Source organism: Halichoerus grypus, chromosome 12 (genome assembly GCF_964656455.1).
Source record: "Halichoerus grypus chromosome 12, mHalGry1.hap1.1, whole genome shotgun sequence".
Taxonomy (NCBI): Eukaryota; Metazoa; Chordata; class Mammalia; order Carnivora; family Phocidae; genus Halichoerus; species Halichoerus grypus.
Window position 1 is genome coordinate 14,123,681 of NC_135723.1, and position 16,686 is coordinate 14,140,366.

At 42.2% G+C, this 16,686-nt stretch overlaps 1 protein-coding gene across 1 annotated transcript in view; it reads left to right on the forward strand.

The window, feature by feature from the left end:
* VPS41 (VPS41 subunit of HOPS complex) overlaps window positions 1-16,686 on the forward strand; it is a 142,552-nt gene that overhangs the window by 63,530 nt on the left and 62,336 nt on the right. The window contains exons 6-8 of the mRNA XM_078059868.1: window positions 5,423-5,542; window positions 6,735-6,881; window positions 12,451-12,517. Of these exons, the coding sequence (XP_077915994.1) occupies window positions 5,423-5,542; window positions 6,735-6,881; window positions 12,451-12,517 (334 nt within the window). The remainder of the gene's footprint in view (window positions 1-5,422; window positions 5,543-6,734; window positions 6,882-12,450; window positions 12,518-16,686) is intronic.

Sequence of the window (16,686 nt, forward strand, 5' to 3'; positions counted from 1 at the left end):
CCCGCATCGGGCTCCCTGCTCCACGGGGAGCCTGCTTCTCCCTCTCCCGCCCCGCCTGCTTGTGTTCCCTCTCTCACCGTGTTTCTCTCTGTCAAATAAATAAAATCTTAAAAAAAAAAAAAAAAAAAAACCACTTCCCAAATTTGTGATCGGTTGTGCACAGATTATCTCCTCTGCCGCTGAGCAAAGGAAACTGCACCATCGTTTAAGGCGTAGGACACGGAGCCAGTATAAATGAGCCCTTTCTCAAGGGATACCATTGTTACATCAAGGATGTAGTAACTGTGGACCAGTGAGTCCACAGGGTTCCTTCCCTTAGATTTTTGAGATCAGGGTAGATGCCAATGTGTCCAAAATAGTTTAGGGACATCACTAACTGAAGACGGGCTGAGTCACTGGGGGGTTTGGGGTGTGACGTAGCTCCTCCTGCAGCAAACACACTGCGCACGTAGACAAAGAAGGAGACCGGTAGGGCCGGGGAAGCCTACTTAGTATCTCATATTCATCGTGCCCTGTGCGTCTAGCAAAGTCGATGTGGTTTATTTCCCTGATGCATTTACGGTCTGTTGGGGAGATGAAGAGTAAATAAATGAATCCCAGTGAGCAAGATACAGTGTGGTGTTCGTTATCCTGTGATAGAACCAGCACGACCCTAAAATGTATACAGAACCAAGAAGTTAGGAGGATTTACGAAAGAATTCTAAATGAAGATCTTCCCTAATGTATTTCAGGCTGTTTGTTTACACATCATTTCTTCTTTTTCATCCACAAAATATAAAGGGGAAATGATTGAAACTACTGCTATTTGAGAAACATCAGAAAATAACATGAAATCATGTCTATAACTGTAATGTAAATTAGTTAAAATTTGTTTTCCTTTTCAGGAGGTAGTGTGTCAACCTCCCCTCACCTTTTTTTTTTTTTTGAGCACTCCTCAGTTGCACAGAATGATGTGTGCTGTCTGTACTATAAAAATATTAAGAAGCTTCTTTGATCCCATGTCAGAGCCGGGTACACAAGGTGTTTTGTAATAGAACTCTGGAAAGTCAGACTCAACCCTGAGACCAGCTGAATTCAGAATTCTTCTCTCCCTGCTTTTTTTCCTGCCCTCTGCTGGAAGTTTTCCTGGGAGCTGGAGCAGGGGACAAAGAAGGCCCGGGCCCAGCCGGCCTTAGCTTTCTGCCCTAAGCCACAGCTCCAGACCACAACAGAAAGGCTCAGCTGGAGTGAGTTTGGGTATTGGTTGGAATTGCAGCAAGACTTAACTAACAGTTTTCTAAAGTTAATGTTTTATTTAAAAAGTAGGTACATTTTATGTGAATTAATTCTAACACATATTCAGTATGACTGAAACATTCCTTCTTTAGGTTTCATCGAATTGATACTGTTTTGTTTCATTTCAACTGTTGCCTTAAATTATCCTGATTATCAACATCAGAGAATGGATTTTCAGCCCTCTATGTATTAACATAAAAATAATTCACATGTTCCAAGCAGAATAATCATGAAAATAGAAATAATATAAATCTCCTATCACCTATTTCTAGAATTAATTATGATTACTTTGTAAGGTATCCTTCAGATTTTTATATATGGATACACATTTTATTTAAAGGTCATCATATTTAATACTGTTTTGCGATCTGCTTTTTAATTTAATGGCCCTGAACATCTTTTTACGTTAAATAAACATATGTATATAGAATCATTTATAAATGGACGCATACTCTTCGGTGATCCAGCTCTGCCAGGCTTTACTCGATTATTTCCCAGCTGTTAGTCTATTTCTGGCTGTTATAAATAACTTTACGTACTTCTTTACTCACGTGTCTGATCACTTCTGAGCATAAATATCTAGGCGCAGACTTCTGGGGTCATTTTTAAAGCTTTGGCTCCCCAGTGCTAAAAGATTCTCCAGAAAGGGGATGAGTTGAGGGTGCCGGCTTCCCCGCGCATGTGTACGTGCACTCCACCCTACCCCCGTTCCTTCCTCCTCGTTTTGATTCAAATTTGTCAGTTCTTTCTATTCTTTTTACTTCGTCTGTCAATTCTAGGACCATTGCTTTACTGTTTTGAGTACTAATTTTACAAAACACCCATCCTTCCACCCACAAATTGCTTAATTAAAAAAATTCCTATTATTCTCATATATCTTCAAACGGATTGGTAACGTTTTGGAAGTTCTATAAATAATTCCTTTGGGGTTTTCTTTGTGCTTCCATTAAAATCACAGACTAACTATTAAGACAGGCACTTCAGTGAAAATTTTGAGTCTTATTATCTCGGAACATAATGTACATTTATGTTGCTCTCCTCTTACATCTCTCAATAAAGTATTTTTTCTTTTGTCATGTAGCTAGTGCATGCACATCTGTTTTTGCTCATTACTGACTTTGAGAGCTATGGACTTTCCCTTGTTTACAACTTTGCATCCCCTAAAGTTTAGATTTGCAGTATTTGTATTCTCGTTTTCAAAGTGCTCTGGTCACAGTTTGATTTCCTCTCTTACTCGAGGGTATAGAATATTTATTTATTTATTTTATTTCAGCTTTGCTGTGTGTTTCTTATCCTTTGGTGTTAATTTGCTTAATTTTGTTGTCACCTGAGAAGAAGAAGAATTATTGTTAAAGTTCTTGTCTATTTGATGGAAGGGCTCATTCATGTGGAGTCAGGAGTGGGAGATTTTCCTTACTCCCTAGATAAGTCCTGTTCTTTTCAAATACTGAATTCTTCCATATTGCTGGTGTTTTTTCTTGTTCCTGTTTACTGGGAGAAGTCTATATTCAGTATTCACAGTTGTAGTTGCTGTGAATGTGTCATAGATTTTGTGAGAATTTGTCCAAATCTTTTATTCTCGACATGGTAGGAGAAGGAAGTTTTATGTTTTCCTTCCTGCCTGAATTGGAACACAATTGTTGGGGAAATGGCTTCCAAAGGGTGTAATTATTGGTGCAGCAGGGAAGTGATGTACGTGTTAAAAGCCTGCTTGCTATATTCACCAAGGCAGCTTGAAGTTTGTGCGGGTGCTGCCCACCTCTTGACTTTGAAGTTTGTGGGGTACAGCCCGCCACTAGTAGGCACCCACCCCATTGCCGGCATACCTGTTTTCTCCTTCCAAGCTGTGTGGCCGGACGAGCGAGAGTGGCTACTCGGGTTATGCTGCCAGTGCTGACCGCGGCCTGTGTGTCCCTGAGTGCCATTTTCCCCATGACTCTCCTTACCTCCACCCCCTTTTCACTGAGCATGAGGTGTTTGGGCATGCTGGTACCTACCCTACCACCCACTTCCCAGATGGGCTTGTTCTTGTAATGAGGTAAATCGTGGCCTTCACTGAGCTCTTACTTCTGTCATATTTTATGGACATCTCCATTTAAAATTGGGGGCATATTTAATTTAATAATCCAGGTGCGGATTGCTCCCCTTTCACGCACCATCGGTCACCCCCTCGGTGGGATCGGAGGGAGAGGAATGTGTTGTCACGTGACACCACACTTTTCCTCCTCACCACCCAGCCAGCCATTCCTCCTAGCAGGCGGTTATGGGGCGTTCCTGGGGCCCAGCCCACTTCTGAAAATCCCCTCCCTCTGATCCAAGCCACAGGTGGAAGATAGGCATTGTGATCTTATTAATTCCTCATGTTTAATATAATTGTTTTCAGTTACCCTCTTTAGTGAAATGTATAGCAAGAGTATCACTCTTGATACTCTAAGGCTTTCTCCTCCTTCCCTAGATTTCAAACTTACCCTGTCACAAAATACTGAATACATTCAGCGACCTCCTTGGCTCTGTTTTTTTGCATCATGGCCAAGGGAGAGGCAGAATCACAGAGGACAGACCTCTAAGGGTCTTTAACTGGGAACAGGGCGGCCTGGTGGTGGGGATTTCTTACTTAAAACCTGGACGGGGAAGGATGAGATGGGTGGGAAGATCTTCGAGAGCAAAGAGGATATCCTGTATCTATCTACTGGGAAGACAGGATCCCATATGGTCATTAAAAGCCGCCCTCCCTGGGCGCCTGGGTGGCTCAGTTGGTTAAGCGACTGCCTTCGGCTCAGGTCATGATCCAGGAGTCCCTGGATCGAGTCCCACATCGGGCTCCCTGCTCAGCAGAGAGTCTGCTTCTCCCTCTGACCCTAACCCCTCTCATGTGCTCTCTCATTCTCTCTCTCTCAAATAAATAAAATCTTAAAAAAAAAAAAAAAAAAAAGCCACCCTCCCTGTAGTCTCCACTATGGACCGAGTGAAGCCACCTTTCTTTTGCATGGATAATAGAGAACTTCAGGCATTTATGTCATTTTAAAGTGACCGTTCTCAGTGTATTTGTGAAGGTGGACACTTATTTAATTTTAGGGTTTTGGTGTGTGTGTGTGTGTGTGTGTGTGCCCCTTTGACTATAGGAGCCTAACTATTGAGAGTAAGAAATATAAATAAAATGCGAATTTATTCTCTTTCTCCTTTTGACCTGTTTTTCCCCTTTAGGGGTGGGAAGGGACACAAAATACACTAAGGTAAACTGAGTTTAAATTTCAGTTTACTCTAAAGATAGGAATTTTAAAAATTCTGTGATGGAATCTATCCTCAGCATTGCTTTTAAAAGATAAACATATATTTCAGGATTACATGTGTGAAGTTATATATTGTAAATTATATATTATATAAATTATATATAAGTTATGTTATATAAATGTCTTTTCTTAAGGGATTTAAATTGGATATATCAAGAAAAAATATTGTATCCTTAATAATGCATGAATTACTAGAACTACATCTTCACCAGTCTTAGAGGTTTTAACCAGTTATATTTGGTAATAAAATTTATCTGGCAGATTTTTTTTTTTTTAAAGATCTTATTTTTAATCAGTCTCTACACCCAGTGTGGGGCTTGAACTTACAACCCCAAGATCAGGAGTCGCACGCTCCACCAACTGAGCCAGCCAGGCTCCACCCTCCCCAGCAGATTTTTTTTTTATTATAGATTCTTCCCTTTACAATAAAGACCCTGGCTAACTATGAACTTTTTAAAGAAGTTTAATCCTAAAGCAAGTTTGTCTTATTTTATGACATGAATTACTGTTCAAACATCATTGTTAAATTATTTTTCTTGGGTTAAATGAAAAACAGGCTGCTTCTGACTATTGCAGTTTAAGCTGTGACTATATTTTCAAGGAAAAAATTACGAGGTTTTGATTTCCCAAGTTACAAAATAAATTAATTTCCCGGCAATCATTTGAAGAACTTTCTGTGACACAAATCTTTTGACTGACGAATGTGTATTTTTTCTCCCTGAATTTTGGTATTTTGGTGCCATCTTGTGGCTTGACTTTGTAGTAACTCCAACATGCAGGGGACCGGCAAAAAAAAAAAGGTAAGAAACCTAATATATGCTTCTCGGTTTCTAAACATCTTTTGTATTTGTCCCTAGTTGCTGCTATTTGAACGATCTTGGATGAGCAGATGGAAGTCTTCTGTTCTGCACGAAGGGGAAGGGAACATAAGGAGCGTCAAGTGGAGAGGCCATCTGATTGCTTGGGCCAATAATATGGTAAAAAGCACATCTTCATCTTGCTGATCCTTCTGCAGAGTCAGAAAAGTGACCACATTGGGAGAGCTGTGACAAAGGGGAAGATGCCCCTGGCTGCAGTGGTCTTTTCTAAGACCTACAAGTGGTGACTGCTCTCATACCTGGAAGGTTAAAGAGATTAGATTGCTTTTGGCTTTCATAATAGAGTAATTCCCAACATATTCTGGACTTTATTTTGGAGTAAGAAATCTGAGGCATGGAGAATAGCCAAGGAAATGAAAAGGCATCTTAATAATTGAAGGGTTGCATTGGGAATGTGGTGTTGAAAATACCATTTGCCTATTAGCCAAGGGCAAGCATAGTTGCTTTGGAACAAGTACAGGATATTGCTGATTTCATTTTACTCCCTGTATAATCACAAGTGAAAGAGGCCTGCCTTTTAAAAAGTAGATTGTAATTTTTGGTGTTGCCCTCTCTTTAAAGTTTACTCAGTATGAGAGCGGCTGAATAGAAAGTTTAAAATTAGATTTTGACATCTGGCGTATCTTTTGGAATTTCAAGGTATAATTTAGTAAATTCGTTCTATTTAGTTTTAAATGGTAGAATTCTCCCAGAACCCACCTTGCTATTCAGGACTTTTCTTAAACTTCTCCTGGGTCACAGTTATGGGTAAACAGACCTGTGGCCTCTTGGTATATTTTTAGTTAGCTGCTTGCTTGATGTTTCCATTTCAGTGCTTTAAAATGTCAGGTGTGGTTTTCTTTACACACAGTGGTTTGTCAGATTCAAAGCTTTTCTAAAAAACTCCATTTTTATAGTGGAACAATACAATTAGAAATGTTACTTGTCTGTCATTTTGGAAATGCAGTGGTAGATATCTTTCCATTTCCCATTTGTGTTGTATTTGAGCCCCTGATGCCATCTGCTAAGAAAATCTCTTTTGTCCCGAAAGAAGGGTAGAGGTTTTCTTTTGTTGTGGGTTTTCACACGGTTTGTGTGGAGTAGGAGCATTTTCTTTTGCATGGCTCCCAGCAGTGCTCAATAAACACTGTCAATATTTTGCGGTGCTAATTATTGGTGGTGTGTGGCAGGGGCGGGCTGTTAATAAGTTTTCCTATCCTTTCCTTCTCCCTTCTTCTTTCCTTTCCTTTCCTTCCTTTTCCTTTCCTCCTCCCTAAGTGTAGAGGACACTTAATGCTCTTGTATTTTCCAGGGTGTGAAGATTTTTGATATCACCTCCAAGCAGAGAATCACCAACGTGCCCCGGGATGACATAAGTCTTCGCCCAGATATGTATCCGTGCAGCCTCTGCTGGAAGGACAGCGTGACGCTGATTATTGGCTGGGGGACTTCTGTCAAGGTGGTTTGCTTATCTTGATAATAAGTCCATGTTGTTAAAGATCCTCCAAAGGAAGATGAGTTCTTGAGTGCCTTCCTGGAACCAAAATATTTTCCCCCCTGAATGTTCACGTCATGTGATACTCATTTATGCTCAGATCCTTTCATATGCAGAAATTTGGAGATACGGTCTTTCTTTTCCTTGCCACATAAAACAAATTGTGAACTCTTCCTTGTTCAGAGTGGTGCTGCCATCTGCGATCTTTAAATTTCCCCTCGCCCTGTTGGCCTTAGCTATTTATGGAACATGTGGTTGGTTTCGTTGGTTCATCAGGGTTTCCATTCCTTATTGTTCTTTCCATTCCCCTTAGCTTCTTCGTTAGAGTTGATGATGGTGGGAAAAGACTAAATTATCCCGCTTGTTTGGTCATAGTTGGATGGAGCAGAGGCCCAGACTTATTGATAAGATTAGGGGCTGTTTTTTGCCATGCAGCTATCTGCCCCTCGTGTGCCTGAGTAAATGAAATTCAGCCGTTCTACAGAAGAGGGCCCAAAGCTCATTCACACTTATTTTTTGCGTACCAGTGCTTGTCTTATATTAGGTATTTCAGAACCCAAAGTTGTTGGCTTCCCTTTAAAAATATATAGCTTAATATAAACAAAATAAACAAAAAAATTAGCTAAGAATAGTATGAGAAAGTATCCCAGCAACCATCTAATGGCAGAACTCAGGCTTTAGAGTTGGACAGGTCTGGGATCAGTTCCAACTTCTCCACGTACTTCCTGTGTGAGCCTAAGCCTGACTCCTCATCCACAAATGGGAGTACTGACTGTTCCTGAGTCCTGAGCTTTGGGGAGGATTAAATGAGGTAATGCCTACAAAGAGCTTAGCATAGAATCTGACATGTTGTAAGTGCTTCATAAACCTCAGTTGTCATTATTATGCCATAAAATTCTAGAAAAGTCTTGAAAAAGACATGGTTATTTAAAATGTACTCTTCTCTGGAAAAGGGAAGCATAAAAATTATTAACGCAGTGCTGCTTACTAACCAAAACAAGCATTGTTAACTTGAGGTAGGGTCCTCCTGGCTCTTAGGTTGGTATGGCTCAAGTCCTCCTTTCTTTCTTTAAGTGTTTTCATGTATCAAGTGAACATAGCCTGATTCATATTTAGGATAGCAGAAGGGAAGGTGTGCCCAGTAGTCTAGGATAAAAAAAAGTGAAAAGTGATTCTCTAGTCTCCTTATTCCATATATATGGTTACTCATCCAATAAACTTATGTTGTTGATATTTTTTTTAATTTCCTTAAGTGGACCAAGTGGCTTTTTGTTGGTTGTTTAAAGTTGTGATTTTCTGTTCTTTTGCTGAAAGACAAGGAAAATTAGGCCGAAGGGGCGCAGAAGTTTATTGAATGCTACCAGAAATGCCTTCTCTCTTAAGCTGAATAATGGCCCACAAAGATAGTATGTCCTAATCCCACAACCCATAAATGTTTCTATATATGGCATGAAATAATGATTAATTAAGGATCTTGAGATGGGAAGATTGTCCTGCATTATCTGGGTGGGCCCTAAATGCAGTCCCAGGTATTTTTTTTTTTTTTTTTAAGATTTTATTTATTTGACAGAGAGAGACACAGCGAGAGGGAACACAAGCGGGGGAGTGGGAGAGGGAGAAGCAGGCTTCCCGCTGAGCAGGCAGCCCGATGCGGGGCTCCATCCCAGGGTCCTGGGATCACGACCTGAGCCAAAGGCAGACGCTTAACGACTGAGCCACCCAGGCGCCCCAGTCCCAGTTTTAAAGAAGGAGCGCCACCTCGGGAAAAGTGAAGGCAGCGTGAGCAGGGAGGCAGAGACTGGAGCACCCCACGCAGCCAAGGGAATGCGGCAGCCACAGGAAGCTGGAGGAGGCGTGTCGCGGATGGATTCCCCTCTAGAGCCTCTGCGGGGAGTGCGGCCCTGCCAACACCTTGATTTGGGCCCAGTGATACTGGTTTTAGACTTCTAGCCTGCAGAACTTGGACAGGATCAATTTCTGTTATGTTAAACTGCCAAGTTTGTGGTAGTCTGTTAGGGCAGCCATGGGAAACTAATATGCTTTCACTGTGCCCAAATTATGATCCAACTCATACGTAATTTTTCATGTCAAATGTTTCTTTTTATTTACTGGGGATTCCTCTTTTATTCAGACTCAGTTAGTAGTACGCCGAGTACTTCTTCTCAGTTGAGAATCCCCCTGTGATCTGCTGAGGGAAGAGAAGATAGGACATAATCTTTCCTCTCAGAGAGCAGTCTTACTGCGGAGAGACAGCCACACGGTGTAGCAAAGCAAGCAGTTAGAGCCATTCATGCATTCATTCATTCGGCCAGCAACCACTTACCGAGTTCCCGCGATGTGCCAGGCAATGTTCTAGTGGGGGAAGATGGACAAGCAAGTGAATATACCACGTTGATGCTGGTAAATCGCAAGGGGAGTAGTTAAACAGGGACATGGGGAAAGGGGCTGGGGTGAGTGCTGCTATGTAATACAGAGCGATCAAGGGAAGACATCTGTCCTACCGAACGTGTCCTTTGGCAGAGATCTGGAGGGAGGAGGCCACGCATCTGTGCGGGAGGGGTGTCTGCTGGGGTGGCAACCAGGGCAAAATCCTTGAGGCAGCGGTGTGATTGGCGTGTGTTTGTGGAACATAGAGCTTATGGGCAGAGCAGATGGAGCAGGTGTGGAGGAGAGGGCTAGAACTTCCGAGGGAGGGGGAGGGAGGGAGGTGGGTACGTTGTGTAGGGGCAGATCGTGTAGGGCCTCACTGGCCTTGGTGCCATCTTTGGCTTTTAATTTGAGTGAGATGGGAAGCCAGCAGTGGGGTTTTGAGCAGCGGACTTAGTTAAATGATCTAACTTGGATTTTGAAAGGATCACTCTGCTGTGTGGAGCCAAACAGCAAAGGGGCAGTGAAGATGGGAGACAGGGCAGGAGGCCACTGCGGGAACCTCTGTAAAAATCCTGGTGTGTCGGATCAGCCTCGTGGAGCTGGATTCTGGATGTATTTTGAGGGTAGACCCTGTCGTATTTATTGATGGTTCGATGTGGGATGTAAGAAAAAGACAGAAGTCAGCGGTGACTCTTTTAACCTGAGAACCTGGGAACCGAAGCTGCCTTTTACTGACATGGGCAGGACTGCTGATGGAACACATTTAGAGGGCAAGTCAGGAGATGTTTCTGCGTGTGTCCACTTGAGATGCCCTTTAGACACGTAAGTAGAGGAGTGGCAGAGGCGTCTGGATGAAGCAAATTAGCGTTCACGGGTGAGAACCTACCTGTCAGTGTAAAGGCTCTTGAGATCATCGATCTGCTCTTAGGGGGCACCTGAGCTTAGGGTAGTGTTTCACTCTTCACCCACGTGCACCTGCTGCTACCCGTCTGAGGCAGGTGTGGGAGATAGAGCTCAGACCACAGAACATGGGGTGGGGGTGGACAGGAGAGCCCAGCCACCTGAACTTCCATGTGTCCTGGTCTTCAGAGAGCTCGTAGCGGGGCCAGGGAGACAGTCTGGCCTCGGCCTGAGTTCCCTTTTCCCGAGGAGCCTTCCTCCCCTGCCACTAGACACCCCTGCTTTGTACTTCTGTACTTGCCCTTTGCACTTGAGTAAGAGGACTTCTTTGTGTGTCTTCCCCACTGCCCTATACTCTTTCTAAGAAAAGAGCTATGTCTGTTTCTTGAAACCCGTAACTCAGGACTGGTGCCCAGTAGTTGCTCAAAGTGCTACTGAGTATTATTCGTGGATTACTTTCTGTTACTCTCCTTCAGACCATTTGAGACACTACTCATGTACTTTTATCAGCACATTAAGACGGTTGTCCCTTGGGCACTGTGGGGCATGCCCGATAGACAGGAAGGCAGTTTCCCTAGCAAGTGTGGACAGAAGAATCAAAAGTCTAACAAAAGGAGAAGGAAATAGGGGAAGATTGGGGAAGTGGACAGGACATTGTCTGAGGTGGACAGGAGACAAAAAGCAATAATGGGAGAAAATTGCCGGTCACTTCTAGGCAAATGCTCCTACCCGCCCCCCCTCCCGGCACTGGGTTCGAGTCCTGTGTTAGAGCAGGGCCTGCCATGTAGTCCCTGCATTGCTGGACAGCAGTTTGGGCATGCAAACCAGGTCACATCCCCATCCAGCCCCAGTTCGGCTTCTAGGAATTTATCCTCTGGAAACAGAAGTCCAAACGTCTTATATCCAAGTATGTGAATCGTGCCTTCAGGTTGGATAGAGGCAAAAACTGAATGTCTAAAAGGGTATCGTAAGAAAATAACAGTACACTCATGCAATGAGATACTATAGACATTATTGTGTTGTGGAAGAATATTTAAATAATACATTAAATTACTTAAGGTGATTGTTAGGTTAGTTAAAGTCGCTTCCAAACAAAAAAGATTGTTAGTGTGTTCACTTTATAATGGGACAGTGGATAATGTTTGCTTTTTCTCTTTGAGTTTTTCTGTATTTTAGAATTTTCTATATTGTAGCTAAACTTAGGGTAGTAGTATTTCTTGTGTTCTTTTATAGCTACCTAAAGAAAAAGGAAAAAAGCTGATCCTTGATGAAAGTTGCGTAGAATCAGTGTTTAACTTCAAGTTGTCTTACCTCAATGGCACAACTTACGTAAATTTTTGTTGTCTTATTAAAAAATAGAATATATTCACTTTAGAAAATATAACAAAGAAAACTGAAATTATCCATAGTCTCTCACCTTAAAATAACCATGGTTAACACACTTACGTTGTTTGGTGTGTGTATGTGTGTGAGAGAGATAAATACACACACACATATATATCCAAACCGTATCCATATAATTTAAAAAAGAGATTGGCAAACTTTTTCTGTAGAGGGTAGTAAACATTTTAGACTTTGTGGGCTACATACTGTTTCTGCTGAATATTTTTCTTTTTTTGTCTTCTTCCTTTCTAGCCTTTCAAAATGTAAAAAACTCTTTTTAGCTTACAGGTCATAAAAAGACCAGTCAAGAACAGGCTGTAGTTTGCCAGCCCTGATTTAAAGTTTATAATACACTGATTTTAAAACACTTTTTTTTTTTAATTTTAAAACACTTGAGAGGGAAAAAAAAACACTTGAGAGAAGAGCATGATGCCACTTATGCAAAGTATTACTTAGCAACAGTGAAATAAATGACTGATATGTAGTCAGAAACACAAGCCCTAATGTGAATGTTGCTCAGGTTAGCCATTGGGCTTTTTGGTTATGTGCTTCTGCCAGGGCTTTATCTGGACGATGATAGAAGTAGTCCCTAAGTAGAGTTGCAGAGAATGGGTCATTGGAAACATGTTAAAATGATATTATAGTTTCCCTTCTTTCTTTGTCCTTGAATAAGACTTTACTGAAGAATGTTGGAGAACATAAGTAATGGTTGCTATATGTCATTGAAATTAATTTCTGTCGTTTTAAGTCATTGAATAGGTTGTATGCGCTCTGTCCCAGTGCTACATGGCTAATTTAACAAAAGTATCCTATATTGAATGAAATGTTATGAAGAGTTTTCCATCACATGAGTAAAATAACCTGTAAATTTATTTTCTAGATCTGCTCAGTGAAGGAGCGGCATGCTAGTGAAATGAGGGACTTGCCAAGTCGATATGTTGAAATAGGTAAGCCTTCTAGGAATGTAAGACGTCAAAAGAGAATCCATTTCAGTAAAGGGAAACCTAAAATCATGTTCGTCTTCAGGGCTCATCACTTGGGACCTGAGTGAAGTAGGTCAAGAAGCTTTGAAGTTTTGAAACTTTGCTATAGAGACCCTCTTTTCTCACTGTATTTCCAATTTTTACACAGTATTTTTGTAGCTGGCTTTGAAGTTAAATAACCACGGGTTTGGGTTCTGTTGTTTCCCACCTGGACTTTGGACAAACTGCTACATGCCTCTGCATTCTCATCTATAAAATGTGAGGAAGAACACCTTTCCCACAGGTTGTGGTTGGGAATTCAGAGCGTTCATGCATGCGCAGCTCATCGCACATACTGACGCCTGGTCCTGTCCACATATACCCTCCGAATACGAATTTTCATCATCACTGGTCTGGGCCGAACTTCCATAATCTTTTCTCTGGATCACTGCAGCAGCCTCCTGACTGGTTTGTGTCTCTTGCCACTGTGAATTGTGGTGATCTGGTCTCCCCACTGCAGTCAGCATACAAATCAGATCGTGTCACCACCCTTCAGCCCATCCCCGTTGTTTGTAGCACGGAGAGGAGACTCTTGACGTGAGTGCAGGGGTCTGTGCTGGCCCTCCCTGGTCTCTGCACTGCAGCCACACTGGCCACCTTCACCCATCCATGCTCCTTCTTCTTGTCTCTCTAGAACGCCCTTCTTGCCTCTTTGCATGTCACTGACCCTTAATCATCCCTCAGCTCAAGTAGGGGAAGAGCCCTCTGGACCTTGCCAGCAAGGTCAGACCCTCCCCTGTGAAGCATGGGTGTCACTCCCCTTTCTCACACCTGTTTCACTTACAGTGACTGTGCAGTTGTTCGGTGCAGGTCGGTCCCTTCCCCCACACCGTAAGCTCCCTGAGAGCTTGCTCTGGGTCCTTGCTCAGTGTTTGTATCTCCAGGACGTGGCCCGATGTAGGTACTAAATAATACCGAGTACTGAATGGATCTGTGACTCAGGGAAACACCTGTTCAGGAGAAGTATGATGAAGATGATCTACCACTACTTTTTACAACTTAGTTTTATAACTTAGTGTAAAAGTATTCAGACAGAAAGGATGAAAGCAGAATGACTTTTGCCAATTAAACAGATATAATAAAAGCTATTTTGGGACTGTTTAGAACCAAGCAGTAGGAGACAGCGTTGTGCAACAAAGAAATTTTGCCACATTATAAGTCAGCTGAAAAGTTCATTTACCTATTTGGATGATGGATGGAGAATATCACTTTGAGGGGTTCTTATAACAAGATGAAGCTAAATCATTTGCACATGACTGTCTTTCTAAAACCAGAAAGGTGTGTATTACCCCCATGGCTCATATGGTCAGAGCATTTCAATCTGGGATATTTTGTACTTGAAGACAGAAGTGGGTGGTAGGGTTTTAATAATTTTTTGCCTTACAAAGAGAAATAAGTGCATTGTTGGGATTGCTCAGGGTACGGATAGAACAGGCCTGTGCAGAATATAACAGTCCTGAGAAGAACTGAGGAACAAGACACTAGAGACGACTGGAAACTACCAGGTCACGATCATTACATCAATGTCTCCGTCTTCTTTTCCTGCCTCCCAGCAAAATCCTCTGAACACCTCAATGCATAGTGTCCTGAGAGAGAAGTATTCCAATATCTTAAATACAGATGAGTGGGAAAAAAATCAAGAACTCTGAGAGTTTTTAAGGGGATGGAAGACTTGCCAGGAAGGCATAAAAGTATCGTAGCTGTCCTCTCCTTAGCTGATGTTGATTGCTCACGCATGAGGCGTGGACCAGTCCCCTGTGTGCTTTACCTGCATTGGTTCACGTCACCCTCGTGGCAGCCCCCATGACAGTGGGGGCACAGGGACATAAATATCTGGTCTCAGATCTTACTACAGTGGCAGTAGAAATGGACAGAATCTTAACTGCAGAATGACCACCAGCTTCTGGCGACACAAGGCAGTTTGCCAAATTCCTGTATGATCTTGATGGACTTGCTTCACCTTCCTGAGCCAGGCTTTCCTCACCTGTAAAATGGAGGTGATAGTATCTACCTTTGCAGTCGGTTCTGAGAATGAGACCTAAGTAATGCCTTTATCACTGTGCTTGGCATACAGTAGGCGCTCACTGAATCAAGGTGGTGATTATCACTGTGCAGACTTCCAGCCCGGCTCTGTGACTGCTAATAGCTGGCCCAGTGGTGGCCCCGGAGCCCTGGGATCACGTTACTAAAGTATAGTTCATCTGTCCTACAATTTACGTGAAATAGACTGTGTGTGGGTGCGGGCAATACCACATTCCTGACGCTTTACTACTATGGTTAGTGGTTAAGTACCATTTTTTCCCCTCTTGAGAGCAAATCTTTAAGAATATAAACCATTTCCACAGCGGGAGGCAAAGTGGTTTAGATAAGAGTCCTTGACGAGGCTAAAGGAGAAGAGAAATATTAGGAGGTCTGGATTACAATTTGCTTTAGCCCTGAACAGTGTGAGACACTGTTCTTTAGTAAATGAGGTGAAAATGGCACTGAGGTTAAAGAACTTTCGGTGGCTGTACATTTCTTAGAAGCCAGATGTTTATAACTCTTACTTATAAATCAGAATCTCAGGAACAACACAAAAGGTTTCACTCACAATAGGATATTAGTTTATTCTTATAAATGAAAAATAATAAGGATTAAGTTTACTGGGCGGTCACCAACCCATGAAGACATTCTCTGTACGTAAGGCTTTTTGGATGTCATTTCTTTTTCCAAATTACATTGTTAAAAGTAGGTTGTGGTCTAAGCCTGCCATACTTGTTTGAACTTGGGTCTCCTGTGTTATCACAGGACTCCCTCCCTCTTTGGCACTTTTCACCAAAGTCTTCCACGGGCTTCACGGAATGGCATTTAGACAGTGTGGAGGAATGAAACCAGTGTTTGTGGGTCGTTTTCTGGGTGTCTACTGCCAGGGATAGAGGACTTACATGCGAGGAATTCACGATTGACTTCCTGATCTTGATTTCATATGGAAGCTTGTTTCATAAAAAGACTAATCAAGAGAAAAAACCATATGGGAATCTATGTAAAATGACTGAAGCGAGGAAGAAAGAAAGGGAATGGAAGAGGGGGGACATCTTTTTTCTTTAAGCGGTGTTCGTATCTTCAGTTGATTGTACACTGTGGCTCTTAGAATTTAGCACATTGTTCTATTTTTAGCCTCTTGTTTGGGAAAAAAACAGTGACCTGGAAATGAGACATCTGTGTGGTGGTGGAGGCGAGTTGTGAGGTAAATGTCTTTCCTGGATCTAAGTGTGTCTCACCATCCACCTATTAGACTATGCTGACCCAGTCGTGCAGGTTCCAGCAGGGGACAGTTCTCGTGCCCTGAGTGACGTGGCTCATCCCCTAGCCTGAGGCTCAGCAGGAATCGGGACATCTCTGGCATCATTCACGGTGTTTTTGCTTAAGGATCTATCTTTGGTGTTCTGTTATAATTCAGTTTGACTCTCTATTATTTCTTAATTCTTCTGTTCTGCATTAAATTCTTTCCCTGACATTTTATTATGAAAAAAACTAAAACATACAGACAGGTAAAGAATTTTCACAAAAATAGTGAGCACCCATGTGCTCAGCTCTTAGGTTCTGCAATTAAGATTTTATTGTACTTGCTTTATTACATGTCTGTTCCTCTAGCCATTCCTCCTCAGAGTAAGAACTCTTCCCCACTCAGTGCCGGAGACTCAAATGTTTGTTGTTGTGTGTCGAATTAATAAATTTTCTCCGTAACAAGTATTGGTAAGAGATCTGAAACACCCGATGTTATATAACAGATACATTTGGTTCCTTTTATAAAAACAACCAGCAGGCACATGCCAAGTAGAATTTCATTTAATCTTCACAGTGATCCAGATGAGTAGGATCTGTCATCTGCTGTCATCCCATTTTATAGGTGAAGAAGCTGAGGTTCAGAGGGGTCAGGTAACCTGCTCAAGATTATTACATTCACAAGCAAAGAAAACAGCATTTGAACTCAGGATGTGCCGAGTGTCAAAGCTGTTGCTCACAACCCCTGTATCATATGTTCTTCCCATGCATTCCTCTCTCTGACCCCCAGAGGAACTGATGAGAAGGATAGAGGCTTACTCGGGGCGTTC